Source organism: Pelophylax lessonae (genome assembly GCF_965119305.1).
Source record: "Pelophylax lessonae genome assembly, chromosome: 5".
In the NCBI taxonomy this organism is placed as follows: domain Eukaryota; kingdom Metazoa; phylum Chordata; class Amphibia; order Anura; family Ranidae; genus Pelophylax; species Pelophylax lessonae.
The window spans coordinates 41,428,041-41,454,375 of NC_138772.1; the positions used below are offsets into that span (position 1 = coordinate 41,428,041).

The following is a 26,335-nucleotide window of genomic DNA, read 5'->3' on the forward strand; positions in this document are numbered from 1 at the left end:
AGTTGTCGTTACACCAGCCTGTCCTTTCTGTCTTCCGGGGAAGTAGCAGCCCATACAGCCAAGGATACCTTCCTTAAGACAATACTCTCCTGGGTACGGTACGGTTGGCCTGCAACTGTCACACAGGATTATGAGCCTTACTTCCGTAGGCGTCTGGAATTAACTGTGTCTGGCAACTGTGTTTTGTGGGGAGACCGAGTGATCGTTCCACAGACCCTCCGGAGACACATTCTGGAATTGCTACATACTGGTCATCCCGGGGGCACACGTATGAAACAAAAGGCCCGAGGCTATGTGTGGTGGCCGAACCTCGACTCCGATATCACGACATATGTGAATGCGTGTGCTGGATGTGCACAAACTGCGAGAGACCCTCCTCGAGGGTGCGTCCAGCCCTGGACTTGGCCCACGGTTCCCTGGTTTCGCCTACACTTGGACTTTGCAGGCCCGATCAGAGGACACACCTTTTTGATCATTATTGATGCCCATTCAAAGTGGCCTGAGGTCGTTCCTGTTACTCAGCCAACGACTAAGGCGACGATTTCCATACTGTTACATCTCGCTGCTACGTTTGGATTCCCCAGAGAAATTGTCACAGACAACGGTGCACAATTCACAAGCCAGGAGTTTCAGGGTTTCCTGACTGCCCACAACATCAAACACAAGTTGACCGCACCTTACCACCCGGCTACAAATGGTCAAGCAGAAAGGTTTGTACAGACCTTCAAACGCTATTTCAAAGCTACTGTGGCTACAAGTAAACAACAGTCCCTGTCACCCCAGCAGCTGGACTCCTTCCTTTCTGCTTACAGAACCACACCACATGCAACCACTGGGAAAACTCCAGCTGAACTTCTTTTGGGTCGGCAGCCATGGACTGTTTTGGATATGCTCCGCCCTCAAACGGTCCAGGAACATGTACGGCAGTCCCAAGACAAGAGGGTCGAACACGACGAGATTCCCCGGTTTACAGCCCAGCAACAGGTATGGGCCCGATCTTATGGCGCTTCCAACACTCGTTGGCTTCCTGCTATCGTCGCAGAGACTTTGGGACCCAAAATGTATAGGGTCTGCCTGGAAGATGGTTCCATTTGCAGAAGGCATGCGGACCAATTGCGTCCTCGTTCTCAGCTGCCCGAATCCCTGACATCGGCTGCACCTCCAGTGTCTCAAGGATCTGCTCCTACCGGATCAGGAGGCATTGAGACTGATGCTTGGGGAGACTCTGAACTTTTGAACTCAGCTCCAACAGAGCCCTCCAGCCCTGGACCAGAGGTCTGCTCACCCTCTGAGCTAGGGAATCCCCTCTTGGCCCCGCCGGTGTCCATTCCGGCCAGCCCTGCTTCCTCCAGCCCCGAGTCGCTGGGTGCCCGTCCTCAACGACACTGTCGCCCTCCTGACCGGTTTCAAATGCAAGACCGGTTACGAGACTTTCGACGGGCCCGCCGAAAGTGATCCGCTGCCATTTTCTCCCCGGAGCTTCCCTGGAAGTTGTTCTCACATCCGGACATGGAAGAAACCATGTAAATCTCCTGAGTTGGAGGACTGTATTGGACAATTATGAGTACTGTTTTATGCCTGTTCTTGTTTTGTTGTTTTTTTTTTTTTTGTTTTTTGTTTTTTTTTTAGGTATGGATGGAAGGTGTTATACCTGAAGGGTTTCACATGTACTGTCACTTTAAGGCTGGCTCCACCCAGGAGTGATGACAAGGGTCAAGGGGCAGAGTGGCCATCTTTAGACACATGTAGAGATGTATTGATATGCAGAGCTGTCCTGTAATGCTGTACAGTGAGTCCTGAATAAACAACCGTTGTTCCAGACCAGAGTCCTGTGTCTCTCACAACACGGAGAATATAACACTTTTATTATCATATTTTCTGCCATTTGAAAGTCGGCCAGTGGGTCTGCTGGGAAGGATGATTAATCTGGGACACAACTGCCCCCTACAGGAGGATTGGTGTAATTCAGGATCATTTTCTTCTGTGGAATGGTCACTGTGCTGGAAAACCAAAAAAAAAAAAAAAAATTCTTCTTTTGTTTCTAGAATGGCCTAGGGTATCTTTTTTTTAAAAAAAAAAGTGTGGTGAGGTATTATAACCTCTGTCAGGTTTTTACAGCTTTTTTATATACATAATTACAATTATTATTTTTTTAACCACTTAAGCCCCGGAAGATTTTACCTCCTTCCTGACCAGGCCCTATTTTGCGATTCGGCACTGCGTGAATTTAATGGACAATTGCGCGGTCATGCAACGCTGTACCCAAATGAAATTGATGTCCTTTTTTTCCCACAAACAGAGCTTTCTTTTGCTGGTATTTGATCACCTGTGCAATTTTTACTTTTTGCGCTATAAACAAAAAAAGAGCGACAATTTTGAAAAAATATTTTCACATTTTTTTATATGAAATTCTCAAAAAAAATTAAAAATCAACATTTTTTAACATTTTACGCCAATTTGTTTTCTGCTACATATTTTTGGTAAAAAAAAAAAAAAAAATCGCAATTAGCGTATTTTGATTGGTTTGCGCAAAAGTTATTGCGTTTACTAATTACAGGAAAGATTTATGTCATTTTTATTGTTTTTTTTACTAGTAATGGCGACGATCTGCGATTTTTTTTTGTGGGACTGCGACATTGCAGTGGACAGATCGGACACCTAACTGACATTTTTGACACTTTTGGGGGTACCAGTGACAATTACTACAGTAATCAGTGCTATACATATGCACTGTTACTGTAAAAATGACACTGGCAGGGAAGGGGTTAACTTTATTGGTGATCAAGGGGTTAAGTGTGTCCCTAGGGGCGTGATTCTAACTGTCAGGGGGCGTGGCTAGTGAAGTAACCACAGAGACATGCGATCCTATATAGCAGGATCACATAGCCTCTGTGCCTACATCAGGGAGAATGACAGGTGGCTTTGTTTACATCAGCCGTCTGCCTTTCTCCCTCTCCTGCGGGAGAATGCAAGTGGCCGGCGGACATCGGAACCGCCGGTCACTCGCACAGGGATGTCAGGGAACGAGCGGGGGCGGGAGCAAGCTGCCGGCGGTGCGCGTTCGCCCCCTACAGGCTCGTGGGCGAGTGACGTACCCCTACGTCACTTTGCCCAGGAGGGGCTGACCGCCGCCGTATATAGCCGTGCAGCGGTCGGCAAGTGGTTAAACAACGGCCTAGGCCGGGTATCTTTTTAATTTTTTTTTTTTCTTAAAGTGTGGTGAGGTATGATAAACCTCTGTCAGGTTTTTACAGCTTTTTTTATAGATACATAATTATTACAATGTATTATTATGTAATTGATGTATTTTGACATCTAATAAATTGTGTATAAATTAATTGGATGTACTTCAGCAAAAGTGACATTTACAAAGTAAAAAAAAAAAAAAAAAAATGATACAGTGTATACAGCTGGAAAATGAAGTGTTATTGCTAGCTTCCCAGCACTGACATTTAAAAGGTAAAAAAAGAAAAGTGTTTTACATTGCTAGCAAATGCCTTTTCTCTGCTGGAGAAAAACCTGATTCCTCCAAAGGTCCACCAAAATACAGAGCAGAGGGTATGCTTTGTACTTTTGAGGGACTTTTGGAGGGGCCTGTTGTGTGCTGTTTTTTTTTTTTTTTTTGGGGGGGGGGGGGGGTTGTTGTTTTTTTTTTCTTTTTTTTTAAGAAGCCAGCAGGGAAATGTAAAAGTAAAAAAAAAAAAAAAAAAAAAAGTGTTTTACATTGCTGGCAAATTACATTTTCCTGCTGGCTTCTTAAAAAAAAAAATTGATTTCTCCAAAGGTCCCCCAAAATACATAACAGAGGGTCTGCTATGTATTTTTGGGGGACCTGTGGAGGGGTCTGTTGTCTGCTGTTTTTTTTTTTTTTGGGGGGGGGTGTTTTTTTTTAAGAAGCCAGCAGGGAAATGTCATTTGCTGACAATTTAAAATACTCCTTTCATTTGTAAATGTCAGTGCTGCTGCATATTTTTCTGATCATTACAGATGTGTCTCTTCCGAGGCTGGTGTTCCATGAGAATTACCTACCCCGTGAGAAATACCTACCCTCGTCACTTCCTGTCAGGAACAGCTGAGCAGCGCAGCAGTGCGCATGCTCACAGCCCCGGTGACGTAATTGAACAGCTGAGGAGCTGACAAGTGCGCATGCTCGGAGGGTAAGAAATTTTGACGGTAGTGTGTGTGTGTCGTTACACGGCATGAGATGTTGCGGCGGTTACATTAAAACAGCTCGGCCGCAACATGAGTCATCTCCGCTCCTACCCCTGTCACTTCCCTAATCTCGGCTAGTAAATGTAAAAGCGGTGGCGGGTGTATGAAATGTAAATCACGGAGATCTCGGCTCCGTGATCCGCTTTTACATTTAGTAGCCGACATCAGGGAAGTGACCGGGATAGGAGTGGAGATGACTCATATTTCAGCCGAGCTGTTTTACTGTAAACGTCGCAACAGCTGAGGCGGTGTAACGTTACACACACTGCCGTGAAAAATCTATACCCTCCGAGCATGCGCTCTAGTCTTCTCCTCAGCTGCTCAATGACGTAGTGGTGACGTAGGTGCACCGGAAGTGACGAGAGTATGCATTTCTCACGGGTAGGTTTTTTTCACGGAACACCGGATTAAGGCACCCCTCTCAAGCATGTACAGTAAAACCTTGGATTGCGAGCATAATTCGTTCCGGAAGCATGCTTGTAATCCAAAGCACTCTTATATCAAAGCAAATTTCCCCATATGAAATAATGGAAACTCCGATGATTCGTTCCACAACCATTTATTCATAAGTCCTTCAGTTTATAGTCCATATAAAAAGATTATAGCATTGCGATAGGTTATATAACCATAAAATGTCCATCCACAAATAGCCGCTTCCACAAGGGGATTGGAAGCAAAATCCAGCAGGAGCTACAGAGTATCAAAGATAAGAGAGGCGCCTCTAAGTGTAGCAATATGGTTCCATTTAATGAAGGTACAACATTAGCAACTCACATGGTTGATGTATAAAAGAGGCACATCTAAATATGTAGGCATCCGGGGTAAAGCTGTCCACATAGACTATCTTCTGCACCACCGGTTGCTAGTCTGTAATCCTGACTGGGAAGACCACCCTGCAATAAAGCGATCTGAAAGTGAGGGGCAGCATGGAAAGGATGACGTAGATGACGGTGCAGAGGATGGTCTATGTGGACAGCTTTACCCCTGATGCCTGTATCCTTAGATGTGCCCCTTTTAATCATCAACCATGTTGTATCTTCATTAAATGGAACCATATTGCTACATTTAGAGAGGCGCCTCTCTTCTCTTTTATACTCAGCTGTGACTTGAGGCTACTTGTATATCAAGACATCGCTTGTATATCAAGTCGAAATTTATTTGAAAATTTTGCTTGTCTTGCAAAGCGCTCTTAACCACTTAAGCCCCGGAGGATTTGGCTGCTAAACGACCAGAGGGTATTTTGCGATTCGGCACTGCGTGACTTTAACGGACAATTGCGCGGTCGTGCGACGCTGTACCTAAACAAATTTGGCGTCCTTTTTTTCCCACAAACAGAGCTTTCTTTTGGTGGTATTTGATCACCTGTGCGATTTTTTGATCACGCGCTATAAACAAAAAAAGAGCGTAAATTTTGCAAAAATAGCAATATTTTTCCCTTTTTTTTATATGAAATTCCCCAAAAAAAAATGTAAAAATCAAAATTTTTTAATATTTTCGGCCAATTTGTTTTATGCTACCTATGTTTGGTAAAAAAAAATCGCAAAAAGCGTATTTTGATTGGTTTGCGCAAAAGTTATTGCGTTTACTAACAAAGGGAAAGATTTTTGTCATTTTTGTTGTTTTTTTTTTTAACGCGTAATGGCGGCGATCTGCGATTTTTTTTGCGGTACTGCGACATTGCGTCGGACAGATCGGACCCTTGACTGACATTTTTGACACTTTTGGGGTTACCAGTGACATTTCTACAGTAATCAGTGCTATATATATGCACTGTTACTGTAAAAATACACTGGTAGTGAAGGGGTTAACTTTATTTGAGAGGGAGGGGCTGTGTGTGTCCCTAGGGGCGTGATTCTAACTGTGATTGGCTGTGGCTTCAACTGTATGCAGAGTGATCAATGGATCTACATAGTAGATCCATGTGATCATCTCTCATACAGAGAGGAGAATGACAGGCAGCTTGTTTACACAAGCTGCCTGACTTTCTCCCTCTCCCCCGCCGATCGCAGAGTGGCCGGCGGCGATCGGGTCCGCCGGTCACACGCGCGGGGGGGTCCGTGACCACGCGGGAGCGGGAGCGCGCCTCCGGCGGCGCGCGCTCGCTCCCTAAACCCTCACAGGCGAGCGACGTAGACCTACGTCACTTTGCCTGTGAGGGGCTGACCGCCGCCGTAGATAGTCGTGCGGCGGTCGGCAAGTGGTTAAACCAAGTTACTCTCAAACCAAGGTTTTACTGTATATATAAAGGAGTTGGGCATTTTTTAATGTTTCGCTAAAAGCATTTAAAAACTGCTCCAAACTAAATTGAATTTGCAAAAAATGTTTTTGTATTGGTACATGTTTCCCAGGGCAATGCCCAGCCATCCCCACCCCATAGCAGAGGGTCTGCTTTGTATTTTTGGGGGACCTTTGGAGGGGTCTGTTGTGTGCTTTTTTCTGGAGGGGGGATTGTTGGTTTTTTAAGAAGCCAGCAGGGAAATGTCATTTGCTGACAATTTAAAGCACATTTCCCTTAGTTAATGTCAGTGCTGCAGCACTTTCTGTCCATCACAGATGTGTCCCTTCCAAAGTAGGACTAGGACTCCCCCCCCCCCCAAGCAATGACATTTACACAGTAAAAAAAAAAGTGTTTTACATTGCTGGCAGATGACATTTCCCTGCTGGCTTCTTAAAATAAACAGATTTCTCCAAAGGTCCCTCAAAATACATAACAGAGGGTCTGCTATGTATTTTTGGGGGACCTTTGGAGGGGTCTGTTGTGTTGTGTTGTGCACGTGCCCCCATTTGCCAGCAGGGAAGCTGATTCACGGGGCCGGCGGCCGAGATTGCCGCCAGGCACCCACAATTGCTCCCCGTGGAGAGGGAACGGCGGTCTGCTGTTGTAAACAGAGCAGACCGTTCTCTCAGGAATAAATACAGAGCTCCTGTGTTCCTCCTATTTAGGAACACAGGTCTCTGCGTTGATTCCATAAGCCCCCCCCCACAGTTAGAAAACACCCTCTAGGCTCACACTTATCCCTTTGATCACACCTGGGTTAACCCATCCCTGCCAGTGTCATTTTTACAGTAACATGCATATGTTTTTTATTATTATTATACAGGATTTATATAGCGCCAACAGTTTGCGCAGCGCTTTACAGTGTGGGGAAGACAATACAGTTACAGTACAATTCAAAACAGGAGGAATCAGAGGGCCCTGCTCATTAGAGCTTACAATCTAGAAGAGAGCTTACAATCTAAAAGAATATGTTTAGCACTGATTACTGTAGTAATGTCACTGGTCCCCCCAAAAGTGTCAAAAATGTCAGTTAGGGGTCCGATCTGTCCGCCGCAATGTCGCAGTCCCGCTAAAAATTGCTGAGCGCCGCCAATACTAGTATAAAAAATAAATAAATAAATAAAAATGACATAAATATCTCCCCTAGTGTGTAGATGCGATAATTTTTGCACAAACCAATCAAAATACTCTTCTTGGGATTTTTTTTTACCAAAAATATGTAGCAGAATACATATTGGCCTAAAATGATGAAAAAATATGATTTTTGGCACCTTTCAGGGGGGGAGTGGGGAATGGGTACCTGTTTTTGATAGGTACCCTTCCCCACTTCTGGGAGACAGCGCCGCGGCGCTGTCCCTCGAAATTTTGGCCCCCTCCTTTTTCCTCCTTCATTACAAAGCACAGCATGCTTTGTGCATGCACAGTAGGGAACCAGCAGTGAAGCTGAAAGGCTTCACTGCTGAGTTCCCTTACCCTGGATGGTGGCGGCAGCACCTGAGGGCCGAAATGTAAATCGGCGTTGAGTGCTGACATTGCGGGCTCCCTGGACAGGTAAGTTCTACTATTTAAAAGTCAGCAGCTACAGTATTTGTAGCTTCTGACTTTTTAGTTTTTTTCATGGGAGGTAGAACTCCGCTTTAACCACTTGTCGAACGCCGTCAGTTATATTTACTGCGGCGGTCAGCCCCTCCTGGGCAAAGTGACGTAGGGGTACGTCGCTCGTCCACAAGCCTCTAGGGGGCGAGCGCGCGCCGCCGGAAGCATGCTTCTGCCCCCACTCGTTCACTAACATCCTCGCGCGAGTGACCGGCGGCTCTGATGCCCGCCGGTCACTCGCGATCTCCCGCTGGAGAGGGAGAAAGGCAGGCGGCTGATGTAAACACAGCCGTCTGTCATTCTCCCTGGTGTAACTGCAGAGATCATACGATCCTGCTATGTAGGATCGTATGTCTCTGTGGTTACATCACAAGCCACGCCCCCCCACAGTTAGAATTGCGTCCTTAGGGATACATTTAACCCACTGTTTACCAATAAAGTTAACCCCTTCCCTGCCTGTGTCATTTTTACAGTAACAGTGCATATGTATAGCACTGATTACTGTAGTAGTGTTACTGGTACCCCCAAAAGTGTCAAAAAATGTCAGTCAGGGGTCCGATCTGTCCGCCGCAATGTCGCAGTCCCGCAAAAAAAAATATTAAAAAAAATCGCAGATCGCCGCCATTACTAGTTAAAAAAAAAATAAAAAATGACATAAATCTTTCCCGTAGTTATAATAACTACTTAACTTTTGCGCAAACCAATCAAAATACGCTTATTGCGATTTTTTTTTTTACCAAAAATTTGTAGCAGAAAACAAATTGGCCTAAAATGTTAAAAAATTTTGATTTTTACATTTTTTTTTTGAGAATTTCATATAAAAAAAATGTGAAAAATATTGTTATTTTTTCAAAATTGTCGCTCTTTTTTCGTTTATAGCACGAAAAGTAAAAATCGCACAAGTGATCAAATACCACCAAAAGAAAGCTCTGTTTGTGGGAAAAAAAGGACATCAATTTTATTTGGGTACAGCGTCGCACGACTGCGCAATTGTCCATTAAAGTCACGCAGTGCCGAATCGCAAAATAGGCCCTGGTCTTTGAGCAGCCAAATCCCCTAAGGCTTAAGTGGTTAAGCGGGAAAGTCTTCCGGTCCAGAAGTGGTTAAAGTCATACCTGAATTTTTTACAGTGCAACAGTTGTCCATTATCACCGGTCAAAGCCAGGGTCGTATCCAAGTTGCACCCATCCAAAGTTGTGTCAAAGTTGCACTCCAAAGTTGGTGCAACTTTGGAGTCCTATGAGTGTGAATGGAGCCTAATTGACAACTTAAAAAATAACTGATGACAGGTCCACTTGAAGTGGTATTGCAGCTTAGCCAATCAGAGCCATCGTGAAAAATAACAAATTACGGCAGAAAAGGGAGCAAATCCAACCCTTGCCTTCCGTAGTTTTGCTTATTCAGGGGCTCGGGTCATTTAGAATTCCTCTTCATCTTTGGCAGGCTGAGCTCTTCTCATCCATTTCTTTTATCTGCTTTATAACACGTTCTGTAAACTTTTTTCAATTAGCGGCGGGCCGTTTTGCGGTTGTGGCGGTGAGCTTATTACACCTGAATGTCATTTGAAGTCTGGCCCTGGGCTTCTTCCTCCTTGGCTGCTCTCCATGAACTGGTTTTAGCTAATTAGGTTGCACAATTGCTTATGAAACATCTTGCAGCCGGAGTTGATTACCTTCCCAATCAAACCTCCCTTCTTTTCTGTGTTTATTCATTTATTGATATAAAGTTAAATTTGAAATTCCACCTTTTTTTGAAAAAAAAAAAAAAAAACGTCGGCTCTTGACACTACCAGGGCTGCTGATAGAAATGACGGGGCCCCGTACAGCCTACCTGGCAGGGACCCCCTCCAATATATCAAAACAACATTTTCACAAGAAATATACTAAAATCGTTCTTAGAGGACACAAAGATAACAAAGATGCTGTGTGAATTCGCCCTTAATTGTTTTTTTACATTTTTGAAAAAACATTTTATAATTAAAAAAAAATGTTTTAAAATTATTTTTTTAACATTTTTTAAACTATTTTTTTTTTACAATTTTTTTTTTTTTTTTTACGAGACAGGGAAGCCAGCAGTTTCCAGGAGCCCTGTGTCTGTGTCTCTCCCTGCAGCAGCTGAAAGCCGGCGAGAGGGAGAGAAATAGTTTTTCAGCTGCTGCAGAGAGCCACACAGGCCATTCTGTAATTGCCCCTCTGTCCGACCACACTGATTCCCTCTGCTGTTTGGGCCCCCATGTGCCCGGGCCTGCTACGGGAGGACTGGTGCCCCCCCCCTATCAGCGACCCTGGACACTAAAGTGCAAGCTTCTCACCTGGATTAGTTCTGGAGATATTAAAACAGATCTAAATGCAATCACCAATATCTTATATAAGATTTCAAGCGGTGTTCCAGCTGGGGAAAAAAAATAAATATCAACAGCTACAAATCCTGTAGCTGTCTGACTTCCTATAGACACTTCCCTGTCCAGGGTGCCCGTGATGTCGGCCCCCCAGCCGATTTTCCGTTCGGCTGCCGCTGCCATTCGTTGTAAGGGAAACCAGCAGCGAAGGCTTTCAGCTTCACAGCCAGTTCCCTACTGCGCATGCACAAAGCGGGCTGCGCTTTCTAATTGGCCCAGCGGTGGGGGAAGGAGGAAATTCCAAAGCACGGCGCTGTCTCATGGAAGTGGGGAAGGGTACAGGTATCCATTCCCCCCTGAAGGGTGCCAAATGTGGCACTGGAGGGGGGGGGGGGAGTCACATCAGCGGAAGTTACACTTTTGGGTGGAATTCCGCTTTAACATAGTATTAAAGGAGTTAGAAAGTCAGGAAGGTTTTTTCTTATCTTAATGCATTGTATGCATTAAGATAAAAAGCCTTCTGTGTTTAGCAGCTCCCCGGGCCCCCCCCGCAATACTTACCTGTGCCCCTCTCTATCCAGCGATGTCTCCCTCCTGATTGGCTGAGATACAGCTGCTGCGCCATTGGCTCCTGCAGCTGTCAATCAAAGTCAGTGACCCAATCAGGGGAGAGAGGGGGTGGGGCCGAACGGCAGCTCCGTGTCTGAATGGACACAGGGAGCAATATCGGTAACCTCAGGGGCCGATTCCGATATATCGGGGAAAGTGCATATCGGCCCCCGATATATCGGTGTTGCCAAGAATCGGTCGATCTCTACTGAAAACCATTTATAACTGCCAGGGGTGCTTATAATGATCAGCTTTTATTATTCATGCAAAGCCTTTATCCCAAAAGGGAAGAAATAGTTTGCTGTAACTGAATATAAAGTGTTAGCTGGAGTTTAGCTTCAGTTTGTTAGTGTATCTACATCTGTTAGTATATCTAACCCCCCCCCCAGACTGACAATGCTGCTGTTTGTTGTGCCTGCTGTGCTACTTCATCCAGAGTGGGGGCACTCTAATACAGGAGGTGTGTTACTGGCCAGATCACCAGGTGAGAACAGAGGGAAAAAAGCCTAAAAAAAAGAAAACAAATGCAGCCACCACATCGAATGTTTGGTAAGCTGCAATATATTACATTTTGGGTTTAAAGTGATTGTAAAGTCTCGTTCTTTTTACAAATATAACAAACACGTTATACGTACCTTCCTCTGTGCAGTTGGATTTGCACAGATCAGCCCGGATCCTCCTATTCTCGGGTCCCTCTTTTGTGCTTCTGGCCCCTCCCTCCTGGTGAGTGCCCCCCCCCCAGCAAGCAGCTTGCTATGGGGGCTCCCGAGCCAAGTCACAGCTCCCTGTGTCCATTCAGACAAGGAGCCCCGACCCTGTCGCGGCCCCTCTCTCTCCTAATTGGCTAACTGAGTTTAACCACTTAAGCCCCGGAAGATTTTACCCCCTTCCTGACCAGGGGGTATTTTGCGATTCGGCGCTGCGTGACTTTAACGGACAATTGCACGGTCGTGCAACGCTGTACCTTAACGAATTTGACGTCCTTTTTTTCCCACAAACAGAGCTTTCTTTTGGTGGTATTTGATCACCTGTGCGATTTTTTTGATCATGCGCTATAAACAAAAAAAGAGCGACAATTTTGCAAAAATAACAATATTTTTCACATTTTTTTATATGAAATTCCCCTAAAAAAAAATGTAAAAATCAAAATTTTTTAACATTTTCGGCCAATTTGTTTTATGCTACATATGTTTGGTAAAAAAAAATCGCAAAAAGCATATTTTGATTGGTTTGCGCAAAAGTTATCGCGTTTACTAACAAAGGGAAAGATTTTTGTCATTTTTTTTGTTTTTTTTCCGCCGATTACACTCGCTGGGGGGATCCGTGACCGCGCGGGAGCGCGCCTCCGGCGGCACGCGCTCGCTCCCCAGAGCCTCACAGGCTAGTGACGTACCGATACGTCACTTTGCCTGTGAGGGGCTGACCGCCGCAGTATATGTACTTGCGGCGGTCGGCAAGTGGTTAACAGCTGCAGGAGTTAATGGCGCGACGCTGCTGTGTCTCATCCAATCAGGAGGGAGAGTCCCGAAGGGCCGAAGGACTCGTAGACATCACTGGATAGAGATGGGGATCAGGTAAGTATTAGGGGGGATGAGGGAGGCTGCTGCACACAGAAGGCTTTTTATCTTAATGCATAGAATGCACCTTCTGACTTTACAACTCCGTAAACTTCATCTAGAATAACCGTTTCAAAAAATAGACGTCTATGATATCACAGTTACCGTGTATTCTGTTATTATGGGATAACTTCTATTTCTTTATTTTTAATGTTTTCCTTTCTTATGTCTGTTCTAATCAATGTATTTTCTCCCCTCTCTGTGCTGCTTCGGGGTATCATATGTGCCACAGGCTCAGGTAAGACCATCCACATCACTATTCATATAGGATTGTTTTCTTTTTATTTCTTTCAATGTACTAAAGCAATTACAATTCATTGTAGTGGTCTACCTAAATATAGCTAAAGCTGAACTCCAGGTAAACAGCTAAACATACAGTACATGGGCGCTGTTTTACCTGCCAAAATATCTGTATCTCTGTCCATCCAGTCCTGAGATTTACTCAGCTCCGCCACACAGCACAGCCCTGTCTGGCAGGATGGGAAACCTGATTTTTTTTTCTGCTGCAGTTCAGTAACACTTACAGGTCCCTTCCCTCCCCAGCATGTGACTGGAAAGTGAAAGGAGAAGCAGCAGAATGATGAGCTCATCTCTCTGTCACTCTGCTCTCTCCTCCTATCTGCATGCTGCTTGCACTGCAACACAGCTGATGGTTTCCTTGTGTTAAAAAATACACTGTGGCACTATCCCCAAAAAGAGCTATATTCTAAAGGAGGCCCCCTCCTTGTAGGGGATGGCGGGAAAAAGAGGGGATTTAAAGTGCCCAACTGGTTGTGTAATAATTAATGATCTGATAATCCACAAATTAATAAAAACATAATCATTTTTTTAATACATTAAATGTTAAAAATCCTCTAGATAAAACAATAATGCAATAGCATTGTCACAAACATGTATGTAGTATACCCGACATAACGGGATAGGCAAGTGTGAAGAACGCCCATTTGCTGGGACGTTTGCCAGGGGCTACTGGAGGATTGTGGAGGCCAGACTCTTGCCCACGGACTATGGGCCCTGGCTTGTAGGGGAGTGCACCTCTGTGTGGGGGTATATGCTGGAGGACCATGGGAGTAGTGTTTCTTTGGACTCAAATCCATGTCACCCCAAGATACAGACTCAGACTGGGATCAATGTTACAGGCCTAAAGCTGCCTGTTGCAGCAGAGGACTTCTCCATACATTGAGAGACTAAAGAGATGCTAATGACGTCTACTGTGGGGATGTGGATTGACAGTTATAATAAGGTGTGTTGAAAATGGAGACGGGCAGTCTGAGAGCCTATGTCTTCTGCTTTCATCTGTTTAGAGGTGAAGTGTAGAATGTGTATTTGGCTGTTTGTGCTTGTTGTTTGTTGAACTAATTATGATAATGTTGCAGTCTCATTCACCTATTGTCTCTTTCCAGAAGGCCAAGGTATGTTAATTACGTTCTGTATACAATACATTTGCATGATCTAATCAAGCTCCTAAAACTGGATATATATTGGAAGTGAGTTGGTGAATAAAGTGTCATTTGTTTTACCCTTCATCGAGCTGTGGCTGATGTTTGGGGGGGAATTGAGGAGCCAGGTCACTGCATCACTTGAGATTCTAGAGACCTAAGACAGAAATACTTGGTCCAAGTGTTACAGCAAGTTTAAATACTTTTGATTGATGTGGCTGGTGTGTTCAGAGGCTGCTATAGCACCTGTTGGTATTGGAGATTTGCCTTTTCCCTTCCCTCCTATTTGGTATTGGATGGTCTGTGAATTAATTTGGACACTGTGTAGTGGGAGATCCGTCATTTGGAGTCTCTATTTAAATGGTTGCCGTTTTGGATTCTTTACACCTATATCTATGTATGGGAATAACCTCTTGGCTATTATTTTTCTTTTTTTCCTGACGAATGGTGGCTATTTACTGGCCCATCTTTATTTGGTTTAAGGCATTTTACAGATCAGAGGCAATATATATATCCCGGCTTATATCCTATGCTCTGTTGAAGCAGATACTGGATTGTATTTTTGATGCTGTATGAGTTTATATAACATCAAGTATGTGGATCCTGAAGAAGCACCAAAATCGGGCGAAACGCGTCAAACCAGGTTCTTTTGCACGTGTATTTAAACTTAAAGCGGAGTTCCACCCAAAAGTGGAACTTCCGCTTTAGGGAGCCCTGACCCCCCGACATGCCACATTTGGCATGTCATTTTTTGGGGGGGGGAGCGGGTACCTAGTTTTGACAGGTACCCGCTCCCACTTCCGCTCGGAGCGCCGCGGCGCCCTGAGCGGAAGTTCTCCTCTCCCCCTCCCTCCCTGCAATTTTCTGGGACACGTCAGAGGTCCCAGAAGATTGCCGGCCAATCACGGCGCGCAGCGCGACTCGCGCATGCGCAGTGGGTACCCGGCTGTGAAGCCGCAAACTGTAACAGCCGGGTGCCCACAGCAGTGATGCCGGCGCCGAGGGAGAGGATCGAGGCTTCGGGCGGCCGCGTCGCTGGACCGTTGGACAGGTGAGTAAATGGCTGGAACTCCGCTTTAAGTCGGGTTAACTATATACATGTTTGTGACAATGCTTTTGCTTTATTGTCTTTATTAAGAGGATTTTTTTTAACATTTGATGTATTATTAAATTGATTAAATTGATTATGTTTGTATTCATTTTTAGATTATTGTATCATTATTATTACACAACCTGTTGGGCACTTTAAAATCCCCTCTTTTTCCCGCCAATATTAATACACTGCCTGGCCAAAAAAAAAAGATGCCACCTGGAATTAACTAAGCAACTAACTAAACTAAGCATGCAGTAATTCTTCTATTGGATAGTTACTGGAAGTGCCCAAAGAATGAGGTCAGCTGACCACCTGAATATACTGAATGACCAGGTTATTCCATCAATGGATTGTTTCTTCCCTGATGGCACGGGTATATTCCAAGATGACAATGCCAGGATTCATTGGGCTCAAATTGTGAAAGAGTGGTTCAGGGAGCATGAGACATCATTATCACACATGGATTGGCCACCACAGAGCCCAGATCTTACCCCATTGAGAATCTTTGGGATGTGCTGGAGAAGGCTTTGCGCAGTGGTCTGACTCTCCCATCATCAATACAAGATCTTGGTGAAAAATGAATGCAACACTGGACAGAAATAAATCTTGTGACATTGCAGAAGCATATCGAAACAATGACACCGCGAATGCGTGCCGTAATCAAAGCCAACGAAATATTAGAGTGTGTACCTTTTTTTTTTTTTTTTTTTGGTGGCGACTTTTTTTTTTGGCCGGACGGTGTATAAAAAATAATGTCAAAATAAATATTTGAAAAACAGTTTTTATTTTAATATTGAGCACTACCATAAATAAAGTTCAGTCAGTGTTTTATTCGTGTAATTTCCCCGTAAAGTCAGACATCATTCTGTGCTGCGCTCTGCAGGTGTATGAAGTGGTGCCGTGTCACAGCGATTGCAACCAATACGTGTGGATTGCGGAACCCTGGAGTATTTGTAAAGTCAACAACGTTGATCCGAAACAGAATTGTGGAGAAGGAGTCCAGACGAAAAAAGTCAGGTAGGTCACGGCAGTACTGGGAGAGGGTCATCCAGCGCCCAGGGCAAGGATGCAGAATTGCGGACCCCCTCCCCTCCTACTAATATTACATGCCCTATAATGGGTTACCACCCTGTGTCCATTTTTTGCCCCTTTGCTTCACTGCATCCAGGGCAACTGCCCATCCTGCTCACCCCTCGTCCCGCCCGAGGTCGGGCCAAGGTCGGGCCACCCATAAGTGTCAGTCTTCCACTCCTGGTAAGTTTATGGTGGATATAAGCAATTTTCGGGATGATCTTAAGCTAAAGTCTATAAAGAAGGTTCCCAGCTTCATACAAAATAGCTATTAGTAGCAAAAGTCTCACCTATGAAAATCAGATTTAGAAAACTTTACTAATCCCAACAGGGAAATGAATATTATGATTAAATCACCAAGGGGGGGGGGGGGGTCTAAAAAAAAATGTCTATGCAAATACTTCAGCCATCACAAATATTCCCTGTAACGTGGTGGGGGTCGACAAGTAGTAGATAGGGGGGGAGCCAACAGGTAGATTGTGACCCTGGCTCTGCTTTACCCAGTCCCCCACCACTCTCACCTTCACTCCAGAGCGGAGAGCAGGAGGCAGCATAGTGCTGGATGGAGGGCGGGAGCTGCCTCAGTGATTGGTTGCAAGTTGGTCCTAGCAACCAATCACCAGCTTGTTATTATGAAAAGTTAACTCCAGCAGCTCCACCAAGCACTATGCCGTCTCCTGACCTCCGCTCTGCTGTAAACACGCTGGCAAGTAGGAAGTGAAGGGGACAGAGGAGACACTGTTGGAGGGGGGACAGAGGACACTACAGTGGGGAGGGGGATTGTGATGAGAAATGGACAGAGGACACTGCTTTGGGGAATGGGGAGGCAGATGAAATTGTTTTGAGGGGGCAGAGTGGCAATGGGCACTTTGTGGGGGGCATAAAACACTGCTTTGGTGGGCAGAGGACTCTGCAGTGGGGGGGGTGATGTGAAGGGGGACAGAGGACACTATAGGGGAGAGGGGGGCAGAGGACACTGCTATGGGGGGCAGAGAACACTATAGTGAGGGGGGTGATATGAAGGGGGCAGAAGACAATGCATTGCATTGGGGGTACAGGACACTACTGTGGGGGAAGGGGGGCAGAGGACACTGCTATGGGGGTGATGTAAAGGGGGCAGAGGACACTAAGTTGGGGGGCGTACAGAACACTACTGTGGGGGGCAGAGGAAACTGCTATGGGGAGCAGAGGACACAACTGTGGGGGGGGGGGGGGGTGATGTGAAGGTGGACAGAGGACACTACTGTGGGGGGGATGATGTGAAGGGGCAGAGGACACAACGTTGGGGGGTACAAAACACTACTCTGGGAGGGGGCAGAGGATACTGCTATGGGGGGCAGAGGACACTACAGTGGGAGGGTGATGTGAAGGGAGCAGAGGACACTACTGTGGAGGGTTATATAAAGGGGGCAGAGGACACATCTGTAGGAAGTGATGTGAAGGGGGGCAGAGTACACTACTCTGGAGGGTTATGTGAAGGGGGGCAGAGGATGATACTGTGGAGGGTTATTTGAAAGGGGGCAGAGGATGCTACTGTGGGGGGTGATGTGAAGGGGGGCAGAGGATGCTACTGTGGGAGGTGATGTGAAGGGGCAGAGAGCACTACTGTGGGGGGTGATGTGAAGGGGGACAGAAGACACTACTGTGGGGGGGGGGGTGATGTAAAGGGGGGAATAGGACACTACTGTGGGGGGTGTTGTGAAGGGGGGCAGAGGACACTACTAGGGGGGGTGATGTGGAGGGGGGCAGAAGACACTATTGTGGGGGGTGAGGTGAAGGGGGGCAGAGGACACTACTGTGACGCACTATGTGTTCGTCATGCTCTCTTTTTATTGTGAGCTTGATAGTTTTTTTTAAAAGGTGCCGCCTAGTATGCCCCACCCCCATCCACCCCCATCCAACCCAGGGTTCTTTGATTTCCTCCATGTTGTCCAGGTAGATTCCCAACATCTGAAAGGTTTCCTACCCCTGCCATAATGTGTCTAGTATGTATTTCCTTGGCTCATCAGCTCCATCTAATGGCCATAATGCAATATCTCCACAATCAGGAAGATACCTCATTCTTTTTTTTAGTTAACTATGGAAGCACAGACAGCATAAAACCTGCCACACTATACCAATACATAACATATATTTTTTTATTTTTTTTTTGTTACCCCTCATTTCTTGTCCCAGGGTAACGTTGGCCGGTAGAACAGGAAGTGAGGGAAAATCTCCCGATCGGGGACACAGGCAGCAATAAAAATTAGGCTAAATGCTTATTTTTTAAAGAGTAGCCAGATAAAAGTAACCATCGGAGAATGATACCTCAATTTTTTTATTATTATTAAAAAAAAAAAAAAAAAAGCATGCTATTCTAATAACTAATAATTGTTTTATATCAAATTCTAACCAGGGAATTTCCTATTGATCTCAGTGGCTAATAAAGTACAGTACTCTAAAACTGCCATCTGCTGGCCATAGAAGGAAATGCAAGCATACTGAATTTTTTTTATCATACCACCATGTTTTTGAAGCATCATATAAGTATAACGTAGAAGAATGGGACTGGCTAGTTATTTTGAATTGGAAATTACATAATAAAAATAAAATTTAATGCAATGATAAAGGTAGAGGTCAGCAACCTTTCACAAATTATGTATCAGTTATACAAGCATTAGTCGGCATGGATCATAGGCTTAGGTTGTTTTCAGTTTTTGTATTGCTAATGGCAAATTAAACTCAAAAATTGTTATTATATAATATTTAATGAGTTTAACTTGTGATTAGCAGTACAACCGTGATTGCAAAAATTGAATAACTGATACTCACAAAGAATGTTCAAGCACCAATGTATAAATTTCAGGCCTTCGGATCAGCTCCAATGGATGCATGTCACACCTCAGACCCCCCGATGCATGTACCTTCAGACCCCAGATCTGCCTCAGTGTATGCCTTGCAGACCTCATATTAGCCCTAATTCCTGCACCTTTAGACCCCAGATCAGCCCCCCAATGCATGCATTTTATACATCAGATCAGCCCTGGTGCATGCACTTTAGACTTAAAGTGGTTCTAAAGGCAGAAGGTTTTTTACCCTAATGCATTATTTGCATTAAGGTAAAAAACCTTCTGCGTGCAGCCCCCCCCCCCCATTATACTTACCTGTGCCCCATCTCGATCCAGTGATGTGCATGAGAGCACCTGCTCTCCTGGGTCTCTCTTTCCTCATTGGCTCACACAGCAGAGGGAGCAATTGGCTCCTGCTGTTGTCAATCACAACCAGTAAGCAAATGAGGAGATGGGGGTGGGGCAATGTCCATTCACTAGAGCGCTGCCTGGAATAGAGCCTGCTCGAGTGCCCTCATAGCAAGATGCTTGCTATTGGGGGCACTTGGCAGGGTGGAGGCACTAGGACCTCTGGAGGGGGACTGAAAAAGAAGAGAATTGGCACTGCACTATGCAAAATCATTGCACTGAGCAGGTAAGTATAACATGTTTGTTATTAAAAAATACAGCCTTTAGTGTTCATCACACCAGTGGGACTTGTCATGCGATGACAGGTCAAATCACATTACAAGTTGCACTCTATTGTCAGTAAAGCAGCTGTTAAAATTGGTACGACGGCGACGCTGACTATGCAGAGCAGCACTGATTTGAAAAAGTAGTTCCTGCACTACTTTTGGCAATTTTAGGTGCGAATTGCATAGACATCTGTGCATGAAGTTGCACAGATGTCAGCCAAGTCTCACCTGAAGTTGCACTGACATGCTGCTTTGAAATCGTGCGATTTCAAGGGAAGTTGCATGATTTTAAAAGTGTGAACCAGGGCTTAGAATCACTTTAAGGGCCAGTATACCACAAAAACCACACTCCAGAACCAATCCGGATGCTTTTCTGCATGCGCATTTTTAACAAATTTTTTATACATTCTGGTGTGTTTTTTATGCCTTTTCAGATGCTTTTTTCTTATTTTTTCAAGGTTTTTTTTTTCACTGTACTGGGTTCCAGTACAGTCCAGTGCAGGAAAGATGCAGCATGTTCTAATTTTTTTTGTGGAACATCCTGGAACTGACCGCACTGGTGTGAGCTATATAAACTTCTTTCCTCACATCCAGCCCAATGCATGCACTTCAGACCTCAGATCAGCCCAATGCATGCACTTTAAACTTAAGGTCAGCCTCTGTGCATACACCTTCAGACTTCAGATAAACCTTAATGCATGCACTTCAGACCTCAGGTCAGTTCCAATGCACCTTCACACCTCAGATCAGCCCCAATGCCTGCACCTTTAGACCTCAGATCAACCCCCAGTGCATGCATTTATACATCAGATCAGCCCTAATACATGCACTTCAGACCTCAGATCAGCACCAATGCAAGCCCTTAAAACCTTTAGATTAGCCCCAGTCCTTGCACCTTTAGACCTCAGATCAGCCCCAGTCCCTGCACCTTTAGACATCAGATCAGCCCCAGTCCCTGCACCTTTAGACCTCAGATCAGCCCCAGTCCCTGCACCTTTACACCTCAGATCAGCCCCAGTCCCTGCACCTTTACACTTCAGATCAGCCCCAGTCCCTGCACCTTCACACCTCAGATCAGCCCCAGTCCCTGCACCTTTAGACCTCAGATCAGCCCCAGTCCCTGCACCTTTACACCTCAGATCAGCCCCAGTCCCTGCACCTTTAGACCTCAGATCAGCCCCAGTCCCTGCACCTTTACACCTCAGATCAGCCCCAGTCCCTGCACCTTTGACATCAGATCAGCCCTAATACATGCACTTCAGACCTGAGACAAGCACCAAACACCTTCTGAAAACAGTGTTTCAATATTGGTTTGCTGGGAAAGCTTAGTTGCCTTTGACTTTCAATAGATCATGGGGGGTTATTGAGCAATGTGCACAGTATAGAGGAAGGAGGCGCCCACCGAGAGAAGACTCAGACAAAATGCATACTTCATGAACTGGCTTTTAAAATTCTCATCTTGATCTCTCTCTAGAGTTCTGCATAGAGTTTATCCTCACTATATGTGTTTTCATTCCTTGGCCATCAGGTGCATGCAGAACACGGTGGATGGTCCAGCAGATGTGGTGGAAGACTACCTGTGTGAGCCGGAGGAGATGCCGCTCGGAGCCAGGAACTGCAAGCTGCCTTGTCCCGAGGACTGCGTCATGTCAGAGTGGAGTCACTGGAGCAAATGTCGCCTGGTAAGGGATGCAGGCCTGAGAGTGAAGGTCATGGGGAGGTCATGGGAAAAGCTGGAATCAACCTATCCAGACAATGCTGGCTGAAAGACACCAGCCATGCCTTAGAAGGTGGGCTGCTGGCTCTGCTTAAAGAGAGATAACAAAAACCACTGCCCTACAGCACAATCAATGGCCACTTTTAGTCCTAATGCACACTAGGCATTTAGCCTGGGTGCGTGGGGCTCTGGCGTTTTTTGTGTGGGGTGCATTGCCCAGTAGGCATGATCGAGCGGTTTGGGTCGACCATCGGTTCGGCCCGAACATTGGGTGTTCGAGGTTCGGCCGAATTTAGAACGTTTTGCCCAAAAAGTTCGGAATTCGGCAACCAGAACCGCCCAAAATGCAATGCTTCAGGAAATGGGCTTTAAAAGCCCGTGATTGGACCAGAACCATTAGCAAAAGCCAATTGAGGGGGCAGGAGAATGCTAGGAATGTGATTGGAGTGACTAGGGGGTCCCTAGACCAATCATTAGTGAATACGCCCCCCCAGTATATAAGATCGCCCCCGCCATATTCCTAGCATTGTTATACTGGACATGGAAGAGAGTGGAAGCAGTTCTGTTAATTTTACTTTAAAAGTGTCATTTAGCTATTTATTAGTGTGAGGAAAGGGGTAGCTAGTGTAGTTAGAGTGCTCCTTTACACTTAAATTAGCTTCAAAAATTTAGTTTCTGTAGGGAAAGTGTTAAGTGTAAGGGGACCGTAGTGTAGTGCAGGGTTAACTGGCAGTGACTGCTATGGCAGGGTGACAAAACCCCTCCATAGCAGGGTGACCGCTATAGAGAAATGATCATTTCTCTGAATTGCTTCGGCACACCCATATGGCTTCTCACCAGCCAAGCATTTTTTATGCTGCAGGGGCTGCCACTGCCAGTGCTTTTTTGAGGACATGTTTGATGTCAGACATGACATCTGAACATGTGTATAGGGAGTATATATAGACATATATGTCTGAATATATACCCCTAGACATATATAGGTGTGATAGTAGCAGAAATAAATGCTTGCGCTAATGAAATCATTTACAGTAATGTATTTCTGCTACTATCACACCTATATATGTCTAGGGGTATATATTTAGACATATATGTGTATATATACCCCCTATACACATGTTCAGATGTTTTGCCTGCCTCAAAAGAACCCAAAAAAATGCCAAAAAAACGCTAGCGTCAAACAAAAAATGCCCAGGTGTGTTTTTGCTGGCATTTTTTGGGGGGTTTTGGAGGCAGGCAAAACATCTGAACTTGTGCACAGTACCACTATACACAAGTTCAGATGTTTTTCCTGACTGCAAAGAACCCAAAAAAATGCCTGCTTTGAAACCGGCAAGGTGTTACAGCAGCGAAGCCATATTCCTGTGCTCAAAGTTTTCTAATACGAACAATCCTTTTTTTTTCTGGTTCTGGACATGCTACAGAGCTGAAACTTCACAGGTACACATTTTAGACCTCCCAGACACAAAATCACACAAAAAAAGTTCTTAAAAATTGTCATTTTTGATAAAAAAGCCAATTATTGAAAAAATTAAAAAAAAAAAAAAAAAGAGATTTTTTTGATTTTTACTTTGAATTTCAGATCTGGGGGGGGGTCTAAAAAGTGTACATGTGAAGTTTCAGCTCTGTAGCATGTCCAGAACCAGAAAAAAAAGATCATTTGTATTAGAAAACTTTCAGCTCAGGGGGTTGGCTTCGCTGCTGTAACACCTTGCCGGTTTAATAGAAGGCATTTTTTTGGGTTCTTTGCAGTCAGGAAAAACATCTGAACTTGTGTATAGTGGTACTGTGCACAAGTTCTGATGTTTTGCCTGCCTCCAAAACCCCCCAAAAAAATGCCAGCAAAAACACACATGGGCATTTTTTTTTTTGACGCTAGCATTTTTTTGGCATTTTTTCGGGTTCTTTTGAGGCAGGCAAAACATCTGAACTTGTGTATAGTGGTATATATACACACATACATATATTTATATACACACCTAGACATATATAGGTGTGATAGTAGCAGAAATATATTACTGTAAATGATTTCATTAGCGCAAGCATATATTTCTGCTACTATCACACCTATATCTGTCTAGGTGTGTATATAAATATATGGATGTGTGTATATACACCACTATACACAAGTTCAGATGTTTTGCCTGCCTCAAAAGAACCCCTAAAAATGCCCAAAAAAACGCTAGCGTCAAAAAAAAAAAAAAATTCCCAGGTGTGTTTTTGCTGGCATTTTTTGGGGGTTTTTGGAGGCAGGCAAAACATCAGAACTTGTGCACAGTACCACTATACACAAGTTCAGATGTTTTTCCTGACTGCAAAGAACCCCAAAAAATGCCTTCTATTAAACCGGCAAGGTGTGAAAACCGAGAAGCCATATTGGTGAAGATCTGAAAGTTTTCTAATACAAACAATCTTTTTTTTTTCATGGTTCTGGACATGCTACAGAGCTGAAACTTCACAGGTACACTTTTTAGACCCCCAGATACTAAATCCAAAGTCAAAATCAAAAAATCTCTTTTTTTTTATTTTTTTTTTTTCAATACGGTAATTGGCTTTTTTTATCAAAAATGACAATTTTTAAGAACTTTTTTTTTGTGTGATTAATAGTTGGGGCATGACCCAGAACCCTAGGCACTTTTTAGGGGCATTTATTGGGTTTTAGGGCTTAAAAATTGTGTTTTTTGATTACCGAAGTTCGGGTCCCATTGATTTCAATGGGGTTCTGAAATCCGGGCCGAACTTTCGGGAAGTTCGGATGTTCTGGCCGAACCGAACTTTTCAAAAGTTCGATCATCCTTATTGCCCAGTTCCGCTGCCGGCAGCCTGTACAACTCAAGGAAAGGCTGAAAGTTGCTATGGCTGGCCTGCATTCTGGGAATTTGTCTCTGGCCGCATACCAGCCTAAACGTGAGACATGCTCAGTGCACCATCCAATCACAGAAGCTTTCAGAATCTCATGCACAGGGGGTTAAAAAGGGCAATTTTTACATTTCCATTATGGACCTTATAGAGGTGAGGAGAGATGACCTGACTACCGCACAACTCACCCGGTTAGCAAATAAAAGCAGCCTCCCCTGGGGCTTAACCAAGGGCCTCCATAATTAAGCTCCAGAGGCGGGGCAGGGCGAAACGCATTGGGGCGTTAGTGACTTGGATGATTCATGCTGAGGCTGCTTTTACTTGCTAACCACTTGGACTGGGTCATCTCTCCTCATAACTATAGTGTGCTCTGGGTCTGGACAAGCTTCTTCCCAGCCTGCACCCCCATTGGCCAACAGCATTCAATTTATTGGACTTCTATAGCCTGAGCATATTTCCCCTATGAATATAACATATCCAGTGTAGCGTAACCAATATTAAAAGTCCCAATTTATACATATGAAAATTCCACCATATTGCAACCTTAAATAGCGTTCAAAAAAATGTATATAATCCAGTGACTTCAGTGACCACCACCCCTAGCTGGGATGTCTGCTCACCTCCAAGCAATGACCCCACTAGAGTCCCAATCACCTGTTTAAATGTCTCTGGATACCACAAGGATTCTCCTCCACAAGGCGTTCCTGGACCAAACTGGACTCTTCCCAGGAACCTCAATCATTTGTGTATGGCCAAAAAATAATAAGGGGAAACAGTAGTGCTCTCTGCTTTAAATAATTTATTAAAACTACACAGGGATAAAAATACTCCCATAACAATGTGATACACAAGCATATCATCAGCTCTCCCGGCTGATACATAAATGAAAAAAACGTCCTGAATAGCAACTCCTTCCACCTGTAAGTGTTACGCTCCTTGGTGGTGAGCTTCTTCAGCAAGTGGGGAGCCATCAATTTTTGGAGGATTATATAAAGTTACTAACTACCAATCTTCTCCAGTGTGGACACCTGTGCAAAAGGCTGTGGGGGGGTGGGATTACCAGTAAGTGGTTCTGAATGTTTCCCCATGTCTCTTGTACTCTTCCTCCCTGTGGGATACGGGGGTGCGGATTGTGCCCGACGGAAGACTGGCATTGTGCACTGGAGGAGGTGTGGAGCATTTGGGCCTGGTATGTCCTCAGTGTCTGAATGTGACCATGCCCATGCAGGTGTGGGGCCAGTGCAGGCACTGCAGAAATCTACTGCTGCGGGCGGAAGAGAGCGGAGGTCGGCCCAGAAGCATGAATGTGGCTTGGGAGACCGGGGGTCACTCACGCCTTGTCGGCTGCGGAGTCGGGGGCCCTTCCTCAGCCGAGGATGAGGAGTGCTGAAGTTCCTGCTGCAGCTGGAGTCCATGTAGTCGGTCAGTGGTCCAGGATGCAAGTGGGAAGAGGCCCGAATGTCCGAGCCGGGGTGCATGCAGGTAGTGCGGGCCGGGGAGTGGCCACCTGGTGCATCAAAAGCTGCAGCGGCAGAAGCAAAGTCTGCTCCCATACAGGCAGAGGGGAGAAGAGGGCCAGTGGTGACCGAGGCTGCAAATGTGAGCAGCGAGGAAGAGGCCGGGGTCATTGATGTGGGGTCTCCAAGCTTCCAGAATCGGTTCAGATCCTTGGAGGAGGGATTGGATGTCTGGAAGCAGGGCCGTCTTTAATATTGATTGGACCCTGGGCAAACATTTTCTTGGGCCCTCTCAAATCCTTTTATCAACTATTCTCAGGCAATGCAGGCTCGAGGGGCAGCTGCTTTAGGCCCCACAACAATGATTGGGCCCGGGGCATCTGCCCCTTTAGCCCTGCCTTAAAGACAGCCCTGTCTGTAAGTCTGAGGAAGAGACTGAATGGGACTGGGGTCTGGGGATCGGAGCAGTCCAGCCAGTCTTGGCCTACCTGAAACTGATGAGGAGGTTAGGGATTCTGTGGTGCGAGGACAGTGCGCCAGGAATCTGG

General features: G+C 45.2%; 1 protein-coding gene across 1 annotated transcript in view; it reads left to right on the forward strand.

Annotated features, from left to right (window-relative positions):
* Positions 1 to 26,335, forward strand: part of THSD7A (thrombospondin type 1 domain containing 7A) — a 518,460-nt gene that overhangs the window by 429,052 nt on the left and 63,073 nt on the right. The window contains exons 17-18 of the mRNA XM_082258557.1: positions 16,065 to 16,198; positions 21,283 to 21,436. Coding sequence (XP_082114683.1) covers positions 16,065 to 16,198; positions 21,283 to 21,436 — 288 coding nt within the window. The remainder of the gene's footprint in view (positions 1 to 16,064; positions 16,199 to 21,282; positions 21,437 to 26,335) is intronic.